The 21,259-nt window shown below is 38.2% G+C and overlaps 1 protein-coding gene across 2 annotated transcripts in view; it reads right to left on the reverse strand.

Moving 5' to 3' along the window:
* PREP (prolyl endopeptidase) overlaps nt 1-21,259 on the reverse strand; it is a 99,174-nt gene that overhangs the window by 23,792 nt on the left and 54,123 nt on the right. For both annotated transcript variants that reach the window (XM_069804955.1, XM_069804957.1), the window contains exons 9-10: nt 18,505-18,702; nt 14,752-14,855 (exon numbers count right to left, since the gene is read on the reverse strand). In XM_069804955.1, coding sequence (XP_069661056.1) covers nt 14,752-14,855; nt 18,505-18,702 — 302 coding nt within the window. The remainder of the gene's footprint in view (nt 1-14,751; nt 14,856-18,504; nt 18,703-21,259) is intronic.

Below are 21,259 nucleotides of genomic sequence, written 5' to 3' on the forward strand. Positions count from 1 at the left end.
TCCCTTTACATAAAGCCTTAGTGGTAAATGCGATCCAATGAGACATCCCCTCTACTCCGCTTCTGCAACCTGGAAGACTTCTTGCCTCTTCTCTAAATGTTTATTCTCTGCCCCTTGCAGTATGATCTCAGAACTTCCTGCAGCAGAATAATTAGCACCTGCTACTTAGGGTTATTCCTTTTCTTTCATTAATTTGCCTAAAGAAAACTTAGTATACAGTGTAGAGACAGACAGATATCAGATAGATAACATCTACCCTTTGAGTTAAATATACATTGCAGTCTTGTTAAACAGAAAAATGTCCCAGGGGGCCTTTGTAAGTTACAGTCTCTTTCTTGAATTACCTCTGTGCTTATGCATTCAAGAAATGTATTTACTATGAAGTAGGATAGCATGAGATAAGCAAAGGGCTGTCTCAATGAAAGTAGCACACCATTATAAATAAAAACATAAGTAACGTCTGCTGGCTAGTGCAATTTGTTTCATTAAATCAAGCTTTACTTCATTGAAAAAACTGCTCTGACGGGAGACAACTCACTGTAATAGTGTGTAGGCATTAGAAAGTAAATACTACTCGTCTCTACCATGCTGAAAATCAGTTCAAATTGTAATGAGAAACACTAAGAATAAAAACATAGAGGTAACTTACCATGGGGTAAGCAAGGGGGAGAACTTACTTTATGCAAGCTACTCCACAATAACTATTCTTCTTTATGGTTTTATACTGTAGTAGGTGCACACATCTAATTCAACATGCTGAGAAGGAGATATAATCATTCAGTAACTGGCTAATTCAGCTTTTCTGTTTCTGACTCCATCTTGCTCAAAACTTGCTTGGTTATCTCAACACAGCCCTGTTGTTGAGCTTTTACGAGCTTCAAAAAGATGACCAACCACTGTTGGTTTTTCTCCCCAATACAGGGGCATCTACACAGTTCAGGATGCTCAAATCTCACCGGTAAACCTGTATCCAAAAATTCTTGCACAGAACAAATTCAGTCTTGACAGTGGTGATGTCAAGTGCCCAGCTTGTGTCAAAGACCAAAGACCACCCACATATTCCATTTACACTGCCAAGAAGCTTTATTTCTGACTTTCAATAGCTGGACAATTTCAGAGCACTCTGCTCTCTTCCTTGGAGAATCATACCATGTTTATAGGTGTCAAGCTGGCTACCCAAAACCAGAGGTGCTATATATCACTAAACACCTACAGAAATTCTGCATGTGCCTAGTACAATATTGAAAAAACAGCTGATACTCTTCATTACTATTTTCTGGTTTGAAAGGAAACAAGAGATCATGTATACTGGACAATGCATGTTTCAAAATCAGTCCCAGATCACTTATGCTGTGACTATTTATTCTGAAGAACTTACTGGAATAAACAGGTCACTTAAAAGTATTGTGAAGCTTTTCCATGTGTGCTTTCTTACTCAAATTATAGCTACAAACAATTTAATTTCTGAGATTTAAGCTTGGATTCAAAGTTACACATTGTGCCCCTACATGATTAAAAAAAGGAAACTAAAAAATACCTTGAGAATAGTCAAGGATAAACTAAGGTCCTAGAAAATATTTGGGGTGCTAGCTTAGAAGAAAATAATTCTAAGAACCAGATGCTATTGATTTCAACAGTTGTGTCTTGGTGACCACCTCCTTGCTGTGGAGACAGTACTTCAGGCTCATCTATTGTTTTCAGATTTGCAGTACTCATTGTACAATGAAGAAAAATTACCCAGCGAGTAGCAAGACATTAAAGAGAATTATGAGAATGAGTTTTCGTGACACTGTTGTAACAATACTTAGGGAAAAAATTAAACCAAAACTGGTATAAAGCAACCCAGCAAAAATTTCACTTTACAGTGTGATTTCCAGACAGACGTCATAACCAAGACTTTAAGGTACTTCATAACAGGAACACCAAGAAGTGTGCTGATGCATGCCTGTAATGCTGTTGGAACAAGGAGGAGAAAAATGAACAACAGAAGAGGAATGCCTTTGTTTTTTAAAGCCATAAGACTACGGACAGCTTGCAGCAGTCTTTTTTCTTGAGCAAAATGTGATCAAGACAGCAAAATTCAACAAACTTGTATCAGCCATAAGGAATTCAACTACTAATAGATCAGCAGATCAAATGTCTAATGATGTCAAGTCAACTTCAGTGAGTGCTAACAGTTCAAAAACCCCTAGTAAGTAGAAGGAAAAAGTCAGGGATGTTCCCATTGGTAAAAGATTCCCTGATTTTAGGCATCCTACCATTATGCTTTAAAGCTTTTCTGCATTTTCTCTATTTTTAGCTGTTAGCAGTGATCACTGTGCACTATTACTTTCAAAAATAATTGACAAATTGGCTGAAAAGCAAGCAGTTCAGGGAGCTGTCAGAGATAATTTATCTATCAATTTCTCCCTGTCTGTGAGAATAGCAAGCCAGAACTAAGGAAATCATCTGTTTCTTTATATCATTCATCTACACAGTTGAAAAACTAGTTACTATGAATAATAATGGTATTTCCAAGAGGCTTCCCTTGTCCCATAAATTTCCTGGGAGATGTCTCAAGGACAGAGCAGAAATAATTAATCTAAGGAAAGATGATATTCTATCAGTACCTCTGGGCAGTGTTGATAAAATCAAATCATCTGCTAAATGAAGATGCAAACCAGATTACCCTTAATAAAATTGTGCACTGATGAATTTGTACTGGATCATAAACAGACAAAAGCCCATGGAAAAAAACTCACATAATTAGTGACTGAACTCTTTCTGGGTAGAAAGTGAACTGCTATCTTCCTTCCTTTTCCTTGGATAAAAATATTCTTTCAGAATGCCCCAAGATTTTGTAATTTTAAAATTTTTACTGTTTCTGATCTTATACTGAGGGCTGACAAGAGAGTAATCTCCTGAATGATCCCACTCACATGTGTTCCACTTACACAAGTTCACAACTGCATTTCTGCATACTTATTGAAGCACTTTGTGTTTAGTTTGTCCTCTTTCTTCACCAGTGAATGACAATTTAAGAAAAAACAACCCACCAAATCTGTCTAGATAAAAAGCTATTGACTAAGAAGCCTTTTTAGCTCTGCCTTACCTGTTATTAGTACAATTTTTTTCTGTGTTTTGTAAAAAATGTAGACTATGCCATTGAAAGTGTCCCACAACACCAACATATTATTAGGAGGTGTGATTGTACCACAGAACACTGATAAGAGAGGTTTTCCAAAACCTCCTCATTTCTATCTAGTAAAAATTATTTTCTCAGTACAAGCTGAGCTTCTCACAACTACTGTATGATCGTCTTGGTTAACATGCATCCTTTTCTAAGGTAATCACGTTCACAGTGAAAGGAAGAGTCGTAGTTTTAGTTTACAACATATGCTATCATTTGCTTCCCTTTTTTCCTTTAAATGGCAGAGTCTGCTCCAAAGAGTGGCCACATAGCTTCATTTACTTTGCAGAGGCTCCTGGGTTATGAACAACTTAGTTACACTAAGTCTGAATCAAGTCTATGCAAGATCTCACTAACATTTGAAAATGCTATTTTCCACTCTCAACTCTATTATCCGTTTTCCACCAGGCTGATGAATGTTAATTAACAACAACAACAAAATCCTAATCCACCAAGCAGTTCCGGCCCTGGGTGAAGACACCAAGTATAATTTTATTGGGCTGCAGTGAGATAGATATATCTATCGATCTCAGAAGTTTATCTACATTTTTCATTAGTTCCAAGTATTACCAATTCTAATTTGTTTTTGTCTCCTATATGTAGTTTATGCATAGTTATCATTACTAATCTTCCAAACACAATTTATTTCCCTGTCCTGTTTTCAAGCTGTGGTTGGTAAGGGCCCTCCGATGGCCTGCATTTCTATGCTATCCAGCACACTGGTGACTGTGGTCTGTGACTAAGACTCCGAAGTGCTGTGATAACGCAAGTAAATAAAGGAGCAACAACCTTCTATTTTGTTCTCTGCAGGCTGCTCTACTACCTTAAACCTCTTTGCATCAGTTACCTGCCAAACCTACTAAATGACTGCATAAACTAGTTACCAACTTGTGTCTGCCTGGAGGCCTGCAGCTCTGAAACACAAACCTCCCAGCTCTGTCAGAGCTGTTTCTATTCTGAAAACACCCCAGTTCCCTGGTAGCCTACAGGGACACCATTCAGAATGAGAGATGCATCCACTGTAAAGTATTTAAATGGTATTTGGAGCTGCAGGGAAGCTTAACTGCTAACAGGAAACATTGAGACGCTGCAGAAAAGAGGGACAAGGGAGTGCTTTTTGGAAAGAGTAACAAACAGAAGGCAAAACTACCTGGAAAAGTAAAATGCAATGCAATAAAGCCAGAAATGCAACACACTATACTCTGACAGGTGCAATCACATACAGGATAGGGAACAACTAACTAAGAAATAATTCAGAAAAGTAACCCTTTCTGGTGTATTCAGTATTTGCAAAGCCTCAGCTAGAGTGCTGTCTTCAGTTTAAACCATGGCACACCATACGCTGAACATCTAAAAGAGATTCCAGGGAGAGAAAGAAGAGTGATAGGAGGCCCAGAAAATACAATCCACTAGAAAAACTGAACAGAATGCAGGTTTTTGTTTTGTTTATTCTTAGTCTAAAGGGAAAAAAATTGCAGGGACACATGGTGACAGTCTCTAAATATGCAGAAGTTTGCTGTAACTAGAAGAGAATTACCCGTGTTCCATGTCTGTCAGGGACACAAAGCAATGCATTTCAACTGTGGCAAGGGAATTTAGGTGAGATCTTGTGGCAGACACCCTGCTCCCTGCAAAAGCTTTTTAACAGTAAATACAGTGAGACACAGGGAGAGATTGCCTAGAGAGACTGAAGGCTTTTAAGCACAAGGCAGACAAAAGCCAGTCAGGAATGGTACAGGCAGAAGCAACCTGCCACAGAGCCCAGGACAGATCAGCATGCTCTAGCCTTGGTAGCCATGATGGCCAGCTTTGGGACATGGGTACATGCCCATGTCGTCACCACCGCCAACCACATTCAGGCACTGTAGTTTCTTCTCTTTCCCAGTTCTTCCATCCCTTGGTTATTACAGCAGCTCTGCTGCAGGTTTTTCTGTTCACAGCTGCAACCTGCTGTGCAGTAACAGCTGGTTCCTCTCTTCTTGCAGGAAAAGCCAGTATCCTGCCTCTTGGACTGCAATAGATTAGATGAGCTTTTGAGATTGTTTTTATCTATATTTTACATGGTTTCAAGAAGAGAGGCTTCAAAAGCAGAAGCAGAGAAGACAAAACTCTGAAAGAGAACAAGTGCCTTGCTTCTTGCTGCCTTTTACCTTTCACAAAACCATGATTGAGAGATGTGAAGGTCATCCAGAGAGTTTACATATAGAATAAAATCTACAGGAACAGCTGGTTAGAACATAGATACATTCAAAAATTCACCACTTGCACTGAGAATTTGTATTAGTTAAATTTCAGAAAATGGTTTAAATATTTAAATATTAAAAATCCAAATGTTAAAATTAAAAACAAGAAGAAAATCTTTTAAAACTTGCCCATATACATATTACAGATGTGTAAAACACCTATAAACAGAGAGCACAATATTTTATTCTCAAGTAGTATGGGTTTTGCCAACAAGTAAACAACTATAATCATTATTGTTCTGCAAATTTGCTTGAATTTAAAAACCATCCTGTGGCAGACAGAGATATATACCTGCATATATAACTCTTACTGAATGTAAATCCCCTTCCTTGGAAACCTAATGACTATTCAACAGACTTACACGACACTGCTAGCACAGTACTGAAAAAGACAACCAGAAGAGTCTCGTTATCTGGTGGCCTGGTAAAGGAATTCAGTGTGTTGCCCTGCTGGATCAATGGCTCAAATGCTGGCCCACACCAGTGATGACTGACAACTGCAATTATCTGATGATCTTTTGCTGGCAGCTGTGTGAATAAAACCAATGACTGTGGTCCCAGAGCGATCTATCCTCAATGCAGCATTACCATCACAATTTAACACCCTCCTGGGTAGGCTCCATGAGGCAAAGTAATGGGTGGGCAAATGAATAGAAAAATTCCCACACTTGCAGAGGAGCGCTCTCAATCTGAACAATGCTGGCACACCAAAGTTTGACATTTTAGCCTCAAAAAGGGACAGAGAAAAGAAAAGTGGTAGCTACCACTTCTTTCTTTCAGTAGAGGACTATACATGCAGTCCTTAGTGTGCTGAAATTTTCCATCTTTATGACTGCTTGGTCTAAGCGGGAATTAAACAGCCACAAAGAAGCTCTGGAGCAGTTTTTTTGTGGAAGCATCCTGTGCGTTTGATCCTCCACCACTGATGGAGCTGGCCGTTCAATCAATACTACACAGCCACACAAACACCATACTGATCAAAAGACAGTGTTTTGTCAGCACTTAATACTATTAGAGATATCAAGAGTGGGGGCTTTTTGTTGATGCTGAAGTTCTATGAACTGCTGCTACTTGGGTAAGACTTTAATAACTGGCTTGATTAAGTTTTCAAAACACATCTGAAGACTCAACTCTGAGGATCAGCAAAAAGCAGAGTAGCAAACCACTGCCATTAGAACAGCAAACCATCAAAACATAGCCCCAGTGCAACACCTCATCAACATGCAAGCACAAACAAATTTCATTCTGAGTGTTTCTGCTCCTGTAGAATGAAGCTAATAATACTCACCACCTTTGAGAAATAACACTGATATGCTTATACAAAAGGGAGAAGAAAAGTTGAAAGAAGATTCCCACTGAGAATCATTAAATAGAATTCTTACTTATCTTGTAAGGGAGTTAATTAAAACAGTAATATGTTCATGGTTAATTACTGGAGGTGAGATCAATCACAGAAATAAATATGGAAGCTGAAGAAAAAAGAGAAGGGAAGAAATCTTCAGTGATTCGTTTAGAAAGAGGACAAGAAACAAGCATTTTCACTACAACAACATTCTCATTTTAATCTCTCTGTATCAGCAAAGAATTTACCTACTGAGATTCCTGAAGGCTTTAACACACATGTTCATTTAAGGTGTCTGAGTGAATGACTTTTTAAATCTTCTTCCTGATCGCAAAATGTATTTTACCTTTTATTGTAAAAATCAAAACTATTTTTTATTCACCATTAACAACGCAATCATTTAAGACATGGGAGACTGTAAAACAATCCTTTAAGCTCCATTACAATTGCTTAAGCTCTTGTTTAAAAACTCCTGTGTGTAAAAAGGGATTCTCTACACTATGTTCAATGGTTACAGCTCTGTTATTTCATCTTGTGTTTTAAGGAATTCTGAGTAAGAAATGGAGTAAGGAATGCAACTTGGGATCAAGTATGCCAACTAACATCTCCATTCACTAGAAAAGTGGAAAACAAACCACTGAAGTTCAAACAAAAGTTCTCCTGAGTAAGGCATAAGAATAATATTTCACAATGAGTTTTAGTTAAACTACTAAGCAATTGCTTCTCTCATAGGCTTAAAACAAATGAATGTTTCAATGTTTTTATAACATCTTGAGCATGAAGGTTCTACAGACTCAAACATTTTAAGAAGGTCTTCAATTCCCTCCACACTTAGCAGAAAAATAAACAATCTAATATTAAACCTTGGAACTAGTGAATCACAAAGCCTATATGACAATCCAAATAACCACAGAGACTCGTATTTTAGTATTATCCCCCACGCTGTGTGGTCTGGTATTGTGCTAATTCTTCCTAAGAGCAGTTCTGTAGTCCTCCATCCCAAACCACATTTCCATTGTTCTGCTGAACAAAAGCTCCCAACATCCTAAACTGTGCAGCAATCCCCTGTGGTACGTAAGAAGGGGATAAAACAACCCCAGACATTTAGGCCTTAAAACAGGATTTAAACTGGATTGGTGAAGAAAGCAATGCAAAGTCCTATCACTTCATCCTCTTACTTGGAATAGAGAGATCTGGTTCCTACTCCAGACACTTCAGGAATATCATGGTCTGTGAGAATTACTGGTGTGAATTATCTGAAGTGCATTGGATGGGGCTGCTTAAATATAATGGGTGTAGAGCCAACTGCTGCTACTCTGCTCAGGCATAAGGATTTCCAAGTTCAAGACCATGTAAGGTCACTACGGAAAATCCTTCACTTGATACTTTTCTAGACTTAAAGTCCTTCATACTGACAATTTCCCCCCTTAAAATGGAGTGTACTGTGGCTGCAAATATGTAACATATTTAATATACAATCTCTTGCCTTTCATGAAATACAGGGCCTTACAACTAGAGGACCACATTTTCAGTTAATGTTTTTTCACTGACCTGCAATTCAAAGAGGTAATGGCAGATTAAAGTTGTAACAACCACATGCCAAGGGTGTAAGATGCTAAATTCACAAAGGCAAACAGCTAATACTGCCACAGTTGTCACTGTGATTTTTGCTGATGTCCTCCAGAGCGAGACTGTTGTCTTGGTGCCAAAACCACAGCCATTGCCAAAACACTGGCAGAGATCAGAGCTGAAGACTTCAGTCTTCTTCCTGGGAGCTCTGATGCAAGCAGCTCAAAGCTCATTTTCCCCCTGCAAGAGGGCAGGTGTCTGCCACACTGCAGCAAGCACTAAAACTGGTGCATTTGTTCACGTTCTCTCCTCCCCCCAGTATTTCTTCATTTTCTTCCTTACTGCAATATGGAACCACAAGGAAATAAAAGGAATAAAATAGAAACAAACAACAATAAGCAACTTGTTTCCCCCAAGTATTAATTCTACCATCCCATCCCATGAGATCAAGGCAGGATTCAAACCCCAAATACTGTTAGAAGCAAGAAAGTCCAGCTCCTCAAAAATCAATCCCCTTTTGGCTGTGCTGGATTCTCAGAAGGGGGAAGAAAATGATGCCAAAACAACTTACTCCCCTGAAGAAAAGGAGAAAATTCTTTGTCTCTGCTCAGAATCAATGTAAAAAGTACATGCCTTCTCTGGCATGAGAGTGCTTTTTCTTAACAGAAATAGGTTCAAAGCTACTGAATTTCTCTCCAAACTCCAGCGATCTATGCATATATACGTAGATAATGGAAAGAAACAACATTAAGACTATGTCCATAACTACACTGAATAAACAATGACATCAGCTCTTGCATTGCTAAGCAGGTTAAGCTTACTACAGCTTTCATAGGACAATGCTTTCCTCTGCTGCCCTCTGTTACTTTTTATTTTTATGAGGGAATCTAATGCTCATGGAATGACACCACCAGCAACGGCTAGGTCCAGGAATAGCGTGGGCAGATGCTGTGCACAAGTTTCTCCCACAACTCTGCCAATCAACCTCAAGTCTGACTCATCCTCTCTCAGTGCTGTATTTTCCTGAAACAGAGATTAACTGCTGTGCCAAACTGTACAGCGTAAAGTTCCACTAGGAATTAGAAAGACCGTAGACAAATTTTCCCTATCAGTGACTCATAACTTGAAATCAGTGCTGAAATCAGGGCTTTAAGATGGGGGCAAAAGACCAAACAATAAAACAATGAACTTCTCATGAAAATTATTTTACCTATGAAAATAATATCTGCAAAAGAAAGGGGAGGAAATTTATTCCAGCCCCAAGAAAAGAAATATCCTTTTTAAGATTTGTCCTTTCATCTCTGCAACAATATCTAAACAGCAGCTGCTTTTAAATCAAACTTAGTTGTAAAACTAAGTTTTGTTATGAATTTCACCATTCTTCTGCGAGAGCTAATCCAAAGTGCATCTGTCAATAGCAACATCTATTTTTGGTTCATCTCAGACTATCTTAAGGACAGTTCTGGAAGGTATTAAAAGAATGGCAAAAGGAGCCAAACAACATTTTTACTGTTCCAATTTCAACACTTATAAGCCTGCATATCAGCCTAAAAGTAGGTGAGTTGTGAGCCAGGCCAGAAGACTGTTTATCCATGATTAAGTGTCACTGTGAGGTGTTAATAAGGAGAGGTGTATAAGAACTTAGTTGGCAATTTTGTAAAGATAAAATAAAGGCTTTTTATTTAAAGCAGCAGTTGAGTTATTTATCCAGTAAACAGCTTATGGCAAGTGCCATTTGTAAGTTTCTGCAAAAGTGTTTTTTCCTCCTGTAAAACCCACCCTAGGTTATTTCCTGAAAAAGTCTGTCATTCTGACAAATGTAAGCGTGCAGGGAAGCAAAGACAAATTTCAAGAAGCATTTGGCAGAGGAAAAGTTATAAACACAACTTAGTATATCATTTAACAAAAGTAGCCAGGATAAATTTTTGATGTGTGGCAAGCATTTTAAACAGTCTGACTTTTTCATGAAGGTCACAGAGTCTTTCAAGTTAAGGGCATATGCACAGCTACTGCACAGTAAGTTAGACTATGTACTTGCAGGGTGTCACATAGAGCCAACAAGCTACAGGCATGCTCTTACCCTGGTGTAAATGTCAGGTACATGGAAACAGTTCTCCCTTCAGTGCAAGGTAAGCTGGCTAATTTGTTTTTACTTTGGGCTGCCAAAGGGTAATAACTTCACCACAGGTAATACAAAGCAGCTGCTCTACCATAAATTTACTTCATGTAGTAAACTTTTATCACTGGTTGACACTTGCACTGCACAGTATCTATGAAACACTGTAAAGTGGATCCAAAAGAACAAAAAACAGGCACTGTGGCATTTTCCAATTGCCATTAATTCAGGTTTCATATACATGTGATACCTTACACTTCAGTTCAAATCTTCTTAACTCAGTTATGTTCAAAGACTGCTAAAGAACAACAACTCATTAAAGTTTCATATATGCTACACAGACAAAGCTAGGAAGATTGCTAGTCTTAGCAGGTATTTCTTCAGCTATATGAGAATAAAGGAAGAACCTTGGCAGGAGACTTGCCTTTCATTAAGAACATGGATCAGGACAGAGCCAGCAACATTCTTTTACCACTTAGTAATTCTGATGGAAATTAAAATTATGAAAAAATTCCGTAATGTTGTTCCTTCGCCCATAATCAGCAATCTTTGCCTAGTATCAGTATATTTCTTGCATTCTTAATTTTGAGTTTCTTTCACAATTCCCTGCAATGTTGCCCGAGTTTTGCAATGGCTATGCAAGACTTTCATCTAGGTTGACAGACATTTATAAACTGCTTTGATAAGCTGCTATCTCCCTTTCCCTCCTCCAAGCAGAAGCGTCATCAAGGGTCCAAGTGGAACCCCACTAATGGAAACGAGGACTGGAGTCTGGCAGAAGTGTGTAGCACTGGCAGGCTGAGCTGCTACAAAGGTGACCAGGCAGTCCCAGCCCTGGCCCTGACAAACGGCCTCTTTCACAGCTCAGCTGAGATTTCTCCGTGGATCTGAATGATATGGGAAACTAATTTCCAAGATGTTGCCACACTGAGATCATTTGTTGATAAAAGGCAAAACTGGATGAGTGGTGAGCCATGAGTGCTCTTTATAAGCACTGACCCCAGTGTAACTACACAGGTCATATTTCCCTAGAGCTGGTACTGCGCAGGAGTGGGTAAGGAGAAAACCAGAAACAGTGATACTGACTTCCACCCCATTACAGCCTGGTGGTGAAGTTCTGCCAGTGATTTACAAAGTGAAGGTTTCCGAGGACATTGCAACAGCACGCTTCCTCCTTGAAATTATTTGTATTACTGTTATACTTTACCTTAATTTAGCATGTAATTGATTTAAATGTAAAATGAGATTTTGTTTTTCCAGACATTTATGTCATAAAATTTGATTTACTAGAAAAATACATTATTTCTAACTTATGGCAACCCCTTCTAAATCCTTTTTAATTACATGGGTATTTGTGTTCCATTATTATCCTTCTGAGTTTGATGGCAGTATTACAATTGTACCAAGTTCTTTCCTAAAAAGAATGCTGTTATTCTCTGTGAGAATATTTCCAGCAAACTCTCCTCTACAACACTCTTGCTTCTGTCTGGAGATGCAGAGACAAACAGATGCGGCTGTTTACAACCACCTCATGCACACACACTACTGTCTTTATGCTTTTAGAGAATCTGCCCCGTGTATGTGCCAGAGGCAAAATAAAAAACAAGAGATTAAGAAGAATATCTAATCTCCTTTTAAAGACTCCAAGCCATGCTGTCAACACTATTGCTTAACTTTATCTACTAGGTAATTTCACCTTTTTCCAGGCTAAGCTTATTTAAGTTCCACTTCAGGCACTGGATCTTCTTATACTTTTGTCTATAGAAAGAAAAATCCTCTGTTCCACTCTTGCTCTACAAATGCAAAATCCTATGTATTAATCTACCCTCCAATATTTCTTAATATAAATTTCTTCTATAAATTGCAGGTATTAAATATGCTAAGGATCACGAAATAATGACTGTTTTTCTAGACCTCTAATTATTTTGGTTCAGTCACCATCCCTGGAGGTATTTAAAAGACATGCAGGACACGGTTTAGTGGTGGATTTGGCAGTGTTAGGTTTATGGTTGGACTCAATGATCTTAAAGGTCTTTTCCAACTAAGTGATTCTATGATTTCAACAAATTTCTGTGAACTCTCTCTAGAAGTTCCCTATCTTTCTTAAAGTCCTGACCAGGGCATAGTATTTTATCAGGGGCTTACCAAAGCTGTGTTTAGTGGGAATATCACTTACTAAAAATACATATTTTGCATAATCCTTTTAGTCACAATACTTGTTAGGAGGTCAAAGCAGTTGTCTGCGAAGAGGCCTGTATTTCCTGAACCTGTTCCATATCAACTGTATCTTACACTGTTTTCCATAGGAGTAATTAACTCTGTAAGCCTTAAACTTAGCTAATTCTTATATGCCTTCACTTATGTGTGAGGAACAGGCACCTCCAAAAGCAGCAGATACACTCCAGGAGTGCACCAAAAGTATTTCAACCAATAATGGAAATTCAGTTCACAGGACAGGACTACAGCTAGTCCAAAGTAAAACTCTCAAAATGGACATTGGATCCTCAGCACAAGCCGTTTCACTCCTGCGATTATTATGCCACACTGCTTGTTACTGTAGATGCAGCTTATGACCTTCAAGGGATGCAAAGGGAGCTCTGGGAGACCAGCTGACACAACCTACCTGATTTCAGATTCTGAAGTGGTATAAATCTCTCCCTGGTTCCCAGATGTCCTACCCTCGCTTGGCTATACTGAAATGTAGATTATCATAATAGGACCATTTAACAAGCAGTTCACATCCTTATAAATCAGCATCCTGCTGTCCTTCTTACTTTGTTATCTGCCAGTCTTTGTTGACTCCAAATACTTTATCAGCAAAGATTTTATTCTCTAGATTCCTGTGGAATTTACCGAATGGCATTAGACCTTGGTAGGGAAGACCTCACTCATTTCTCTCCATGTTCATGTCTCACAGAGCCAGTTTGTAGATCATCCATCCATGTCTGTAATTTTAATTCCACTTGTGCAAACTTTTAAATCCAGGGGCCTTTGTTTCATCAAGGCAAAAAGCCTCTTAGGAAATTTGAGCCTTTCATGGCTTTATAAACCATCCATGCAGTCTTGCCCTCCCAAGAGGCAGCAGGCATATTTGACAAAACCTGGTTTTATGAAACCATGCTACATAGGACGTATGTTTCTCTTTTAATTCTTTATTCATGGAGTCCCAATGAATCATTAGAACCTTTGGAAACAGTTAAAACAGTATTAATGCAGTGCTAACCTACTGTTTATTAAGTACTGAAGCAATATCCCATGGACCCAGATCCTACGGTACTAGGTAGTAGTATACATATAGAATGCAGTGGTCTCTATCCCAAATCATTTAAATATCTAATACTAAAGGCTGTTAGACCTGTGCAATAATTGCTTCATGGGGTTTTACATTAGAAATGTTAATTACATATATGTATGTATTTTAAATTGCTTTTAACTTTTGCTCCTTCTTCTAGCTGTTCCAGCACTGCAAGCAAAGGGTCTAATCCTGCTCTTACGAAAATCAAAGTGAGTTGTTCCAAGTGTAACTGTACCGATGCATTAATGAACACAACATACTATGGCACTTCTTGGAAAGGTGGACAGAATGGGAAAATCTTACACAGCATGAATGAACATGATTTTCCTGTTCACATCACTAGATATTTTCCTGCTTTCCTTCCAAATAATCATGGTTAAGACCTTTCACAGTTCTATAGCAGATTTTGTATTTGATGCCAGCTACAAATGAATCAACGCATTTCCTTCTTTGCTCCCAATTTCTTCCTGAGGTCTTACTAGAGATCCACAGTATGAACTTGTGGCAAAAATCATCACTATTCTAATACAAGAGTGGTGGGGTCAGACATGTTTTATCTATTGTTGCCAATTCCCACGGTGGACCCCGGAATACTGTGGAAGTGCTGGGAAGATGACTGGCTATTCCAATTTCTCCTGTTTCTCCACTGCCTCTTAAGCCTTGCCCTAGCACACACTTGCCTATGGGAGCCATGTCAGGTTGCCCTGGTGGAAGAAATACAAAACCATGGAAAAGCAGCTGTGATGTTAACACAAATATCACAGAATACTGTAACATGGCAAAAATTTAGAGAACAGATTGCCTCATAATGTAAGATGACTGAGGACTGAGTCTGCCCCAGTTACTTGCAGCGGCATCTTCCAATCTCTCTAACAAGACTTGGTGGAATTTCTTCAGAGTGCACACAGATCTGCAACCCAGGAGCTAATCAAAGTACTCTCACCCTTAGCCAAGTGCAATTTTGTTAAACTCTTGCATAAGTCATTACAGCAAGACAGTAGGATTCATGTTTACTACCTGAATTGTCTGGTAAACCGAAGGATCAAATCCTTTCACTGTCACCTCACGGAAAACTCTTGGCTCCAGTTCCTCTTTGGTCAGATCACAGTGATATATAATACCTAAAACAGAGTGCAAGTTTGTCAGTTTAGGGTACGTCCATCATTAAAATGATGCCAGTTTAGGCACTGTAATGGAGTAATGAATGGCAAAGGTAACTCAGCAGGGTGAAAACAGTAGCTCCAGACACATTCTTTCAGTTAATATATAATTTAACACATACATATATGCACTTTATCTAGGTAGGGTGCAAAGGCTTTCTGTACAAAAGAATAGTTCTCACCGCCCATACACAGTCAGGTATCCAAAGGGGGGTTAAGCAAAATGGAAAAAAGATTTGTTTTCATAAAGTTACACAGCACTTAATGAGAATGATAATGTTGGAAGAAAGAAGTATCAAGTCAATTTTAACACATCTCCTCTAGAGCCACCAGACTGACAATAAATATATCAAGAATTTCACCCAAGTCAACATTTTTCTCTTTATGATAAAATATTTTGAAATTACAATTCAAATGGACACCTAGACAATGGAAAGAGCTGAGCATCCACTTGAAATTGTGGCAGACTAGCACAGGTTACTTATGTAAGTGAACACCATTTGGTCTCATATAATTTATTTTACATCCTGATCCTGCAGGTTGGAAGGCAACTTCACTTGCTTGAGTTGCACCTATGATTTCCAAAGGATTGTGCACATGAGAAAATTTATGTCTATAAGCAGTATAACTTCCAGGTTGCAGCAGAGGTAGAATCACAGAGACTGTAGCAATCTAGACACTACACTGATGTGTAATTAGCCAAGAAGAATTTTGCATTTAGACTATAAATCATATTTCCTGTCATACAGTGTGACTATTGTTGTGTTTGCACACTGGTTAACATATTATAAAATCCTAATATTCATGGATATACTACAGATACATATGACATAAAACTAACCTCAGCATTAATTATTCTTTTGTTTTTCTACTTTACAACAAGCTGCCCTCTGTAAAATTTTAAATGTATATTAGGGAAAAGAACACCAAAAGTTAAGGCAACAAACCCTCTACAGGGATCCTCAATGTAATAAAATTAACCAAGGTGGACAGGCCTTGATTGAAATACTGCTGTATTGTGTATGTTTTAGATACTTTCAGGAAACCAGAAGTAATTATTACAGAGGTTATAGCTATAAAAAATTATATTGAAACCTGAAATAATGAGGAAACATATCTGATACAAGGAAATTGCCTCATTAAATCACTTTCATAGACTGTGGAAAATCAAAAAGATACAGATTGGCAAAGGAACACAGATGAAAACCAACATTTCTAATAACTAATAAAGCCTCTTTCCGTAATGGTGAATTAATAGGGGAATAAAAGTAGGACTACTCCAATCTGCTGGGAATTTTTTTTCTTCATTTGTCACAAAGTGACTAGCAAGCCTAATGCAGGGCAACAGATAAAAACAAGCATTAAAGCAGCATTTCCCTTAAAGATTAGGATCCAGAAAGTGATGCAAAAGCGCAAAGGAAAGCACACCAGACAGTAACAGGCAGAGCAGTCATTTGACAGATACACAGCTGCCCAAGCTGGATAATGTATTGGCAAACATTACACACAGAGCAGGCAGAATAGCTGCATATTAGGAAACCACATGATAAAGTATAAGCACAGTCACAGACTGCTCTTCAGGAGTCAATCAACCCAATATTACAGTAACATGCAACTGAACCCCTGGTACTGCATCTCTTGTTCTGTGATATTTTTAGTGGCATGGCAGTTAATATCAAACACCACAGTAGTGTTGGGGCCTGCACTCTTTTGCTGTATGCTAAACATATGCAAAACACTGGAGTGCTCACCTAAGTGTCTCACACTGGAGTGGACAGCAGGGATAACCATATTTTTCAGGGAACAGCAGAAATTATTTTAATGGTGTCAGCATCTATGGTTTTAGAACTGCTTTATTCATTATTTCATATATATGTTTACTATTACTTTTGTTGTAGATATTAAACACCAATGTGTTAATTTGTTTCTTATTAGAAAAAAAGTAATAGTGCAATTTAATACAAGTGCAAATTATATTGATTTCTAATAATAAAGTAGGAAGATCTAGGTTAATCATGGACCAGCCCCATGCCTTTTGTCTGGTTATTCCACTGACAGGGTGAATGGAGGTTGCATGCAAATTAAAAAATATCCACACACCTACCTAAAAATTACCTCTCTGCTCTGCTTTCCTCACCCTTTCCTTATTCCCATACAGTCTACCTCCATTTCTTCCCTTCCTCTTTCTTCTAGATTCCAGGTCACTCTGCCCAACTCAACAGAGCTACACCATGGCGAATTCTCTGTAGATGCTAAGCACATAGATGAAAAGGAAAAAAAAAAATATGCCTAAGCAACCAGCAGACAGTGAGAGCAGCCATTGCCAGCTGGCAAGCCATGGGCTAAAACAGGTCTCCGTGGCTCTGGACCTCCACATGTTTAGCAGCTTCAGAGACTCTACTGGCTCAGCTGAGATGAACTGTGCTGGCTTGTAAGACTGGCAACTTCTGGCCCACGAGGTGAGATGTGAGGAAGTGAACTATCTGAACCATCAAGTTGGGAAGAAGTTAGAGGTAAATGCCAGAGTGTCCTCAAGCTCCTCTCCGGTTGCAATGGCTGCAATGATCTGAATGTTGTTTAAAAGTTTGTTTAAAAGGAGGAACTGGAAACATATCTTATTTCTAGTTATGTAAACAGTAAAATAATAATAGGAAATTCATCAGACATCTGCTAACCTTGAAACATAATTTTGATAATTTGACACAATCATTTCTAGCAAAACCAGCAAACCTATCAAAACTATTATACAGCCATTTTGCAATGTGGCTGTGCTCTAAATGAAACAGAGCAAAAATATACATTAGATGCTATAAGAACATTTTTGATCATCTTATGATTCAAGATCACTCACAACCTTGGAAGATAAAGATTCTGGAGCTTATGTCCCCTCTCCATATTTGAATCCTGTCCTGTATTAGCTCTTGATTGTTTGGCCCATAAAGAAAGAATGAAAGAAAGAAAAAGAGCAAACAGCAAATATATTTTCTTGCTATATATTAGCTTGACAATTGCATAGAAACTCCCTTCCTTTTCAAAATCCTGGAATACTCATGGGTGTGCCACACACGTATTACATAATGCTTTGGACAGCCCTGGCTTTGCAGGATTGTACAAAGAGGATTCCTACAGCAATCAAACAACACCAAGTGTTGTGAAGACATAGACAGTAAAGATAATCTAATGAGGCTATGCATAAATGAATCACAAAGCTGTCAGAGAAAGAATTTTTGTGACTTTTATTAACGTCCTTCAAAATTGTGATGAAAATAACATTAAATACATTAACAGTTGTCTTCAACAGAATTTGCAAACTTTTATCTTGCTGTATGAAGCAAGAGCTGTGAGAATGCTACAATTTCATCTCTAGTACAAGCCAGTCCTGAGTAATTTCTCAGTGCAGGTCTCCCAAAGATTAGTAGGCATGTTATTTAGGCTTCATGGACCAAGGACTAGTACTTTTTGAAGTGCACAACCACTACTTACTACATGGGAGGGAAGCAGTTTTACCTGCATCTTAGACATACCTAATAACTACTGAACAACAGAAAATGAGAAGGAAGTTGTTCCCAGGAAAAGGAACAACAACTAAAGGGAAAAAAACCAGTCTTACCTGGAGATAAAAAGGAAGTAAACTGATAGAATATTTCACTGTCCTTCTTTTGGCCACTATATCCCACAATACTGCCAACCTCTAAGGGGAAAGTCTTGAGATGTGCACCAGTAGCTAGGTCATGAAGTTGCAGGATATTCTTCACGTCGTGCAGATAGCACAAAACCAGGAAGTTGGACCTCACACAAGCAACCCATTCTGTAGAGTGTGCAAAAGAAAAACAAAGCCACAGTAATACAGTAAAAAAATTGTAAGAAAGAAAACAATCAGACAAAATAGGATTCTAAAATTCTTTAGCATACCTAAATACATGCACCAAAGTTTCTGACATGCATTGAATTTAACTCTTAAATCTTTAGAATTCACTTGCCTTCTGAAAGAAAAAAGCAAACCCAAAGGTAAAGGCTGACATTCTTTCGAAATGCACTAACCATGCCACGTGAAACTAATTTATGCAGACACAGGAATAAAGAATTGCTTAACCAAGATGCTTATGCATTTGGGGTGCTTATAGATCAATACTGCTCTTAAATATCACATATTTCAATGCAAAACCCAAACAAAACATTGATCTTTGCCAGCAACACTTACGGAAATGCATGAAAATCAAAACAATCATTATGATTTAGACTCAAGCTAAACTAATAAGAACAAAAAGACATGTGATCCTGTATTGCACATTGAAGTATAGAACCTAGAAGTTACTATTAATCTTGTTTTTATTGCCTAAGTATTCAGGAGGCTATTCTCATAAGCAAGCTCTACCAGGTGTAAGAAAAGGGCTATTCTGAGGCGATATCCTCAACACACCATTTAAAAAACCCCACATTTATTCAAGAAGCTAATGTTGTTAAACAGCATTCTTGAGACTGTAAGGTAGCAGAAACGGGACGCAGCACAGTGAACTCAATCTGGCAAAAGGACCCAGGAACAAAGTGCTCTGCAGAGGTTCATTTCCTTTATGCCTCTCCTGGCAATCCTAGGCTGCTGCAGAGCTGCCCACCTCAGCTGTGCAGGAACAAGAGCTTCTGGTTCACAGAACCTTTCACATTCTGAGTTTGCTCCTCAGGGGAATTACTAGAGATACATGAGCTTTTTAATGGAATGCTAATTTTTTTTAATTGAACTTTGGAAAATCCAAACTGATTGAAAAAAAAGGTCTGGGCTGCAAATGTCTACAAAAATCCCTGCAGTTCTACTGACCATCTCACTTTGATCCCCATCTTTATGTCCTATGAAATGTAGAAACTATTCAGGGCTCCAGTTCACCCAGAATATATCACGTAACATATTCTCTCCTGTCTCCTGTGTCATCGGCTTTCGATCTTTAGTGACAAATGTATTTATTTATTTATGCAGACAGGAAAAAGACCGAAACTTCTTCATCTGTCTCAGTATTTCTGTCATTTAAGAAACCAGTTATCCTACTTTGCAACAAAAGTATTTCAACTTCTCATTAATTCACAAATCAAATACAAACAAGAGAAAATACAAACAAGGTTAGAAGTCAAGAAAAAATATCTGGAAGGAAGGAATGAGGGAAATTTGTTTTTGTTTGTAGGACTAGGTGAGGTGGTGATTCTTGTCCTCTTCCAACTATGCATGTGCAACTTCTCCCCTGACAAGTCAGACTGGAAACCTAAATCGTGGGCAAGGTACCAGCACTGGACAATGCCTTCTCTTATCTGCTGGAAGCAAAAAACGAAAAGATGGAATCAAATGAGAAAGAAAAATCAGGTAGGACTGACTGAGGCACGCTGTAATGTCAAAGTAGCACTGTGAGATGGGGAGTTTAAAATACCAACATTGAAGGAAAAACCACTGAAAACAAACCAGAAGCAAGGCAAAATTGACTGAATTTTAGTTTTACACTCTTATGTTATTCATATTTTAACAGTTCTTTCCAGTTTCCCCAAAGTCCTATAAAACCAAATAATTTGAATTCACAGAGCTGTACTGAAGACAGCTTTATAAATGCATCTTTGCACATTCAGGTTCCAGAACAAAAGTTCGAAGTTGTATCATGTGCCCCTTCCATTAAGGGTAACAAGCTCTTTCTGAACTGAAGGTCAAAACTCATTATTCTGTAACAATTAACCTCTTTAACAGTCCCTGCTTTCATATACAGTTCAGGTCTGTCAAGACCCCCTACAGCTTGAAGACCTTCAAATCCTAATAGCTCAATAGAGTCTACCTTCCTTTTAGCTTGTTCCTGAGGGACCACTGAAATGTAACACGATGACTTTCTAGCCAACTGAATTTAAGTTACATAAACATCAAAATAAAGCTTTACTACTCCCCGCTTCCTAAAGACCTCCAATGGTATTTTTTTATCCCCAGACTTAAACTCCCTCATGAGCTTCTAGCCTAAATCTGGGAATTTTCTAACCAAAACCCCAGAGTACAACACTAACTGAAATTTCAACCATGAAGCCATGACCTGAAATAATAAGATACAGTACAACATAACAATGTCTATAAATTAGTAATTGATGTATAATTTTAGCTCTGGAGTGACTTAAATTTCTTAAGTGAGGCTGGAGAACACAATAAACTTTGTAAGTTTAATTGTTATATCCAATATTACATATTTTGAAATATAGAATCATTCTTGGCTGTATGAACAAGGAGAAAATGCAATAATTCAAAATATTTATTACACTGTCACTGCACAATCTGCCAACATTCACATGTATAATTGGTTTATTAACACAAAATATGAATTAAAAAAATAGCATCCCTACAGTAACACACC

The sequence above is a fragment of the Haliaeetus albicilla genome, chromosome 17 (assembly GCF_947461875.1).
Source record: "Haliaeetus albicilla chromosome 17, bHalAlb1.1, whole genome shotgun sequence".
NCBI lineage: Eukaryota > Metazoa > Chordata > Aves > Accipitriformes > Accipitridae > Haliaeetus > Haliaeetus albicilla.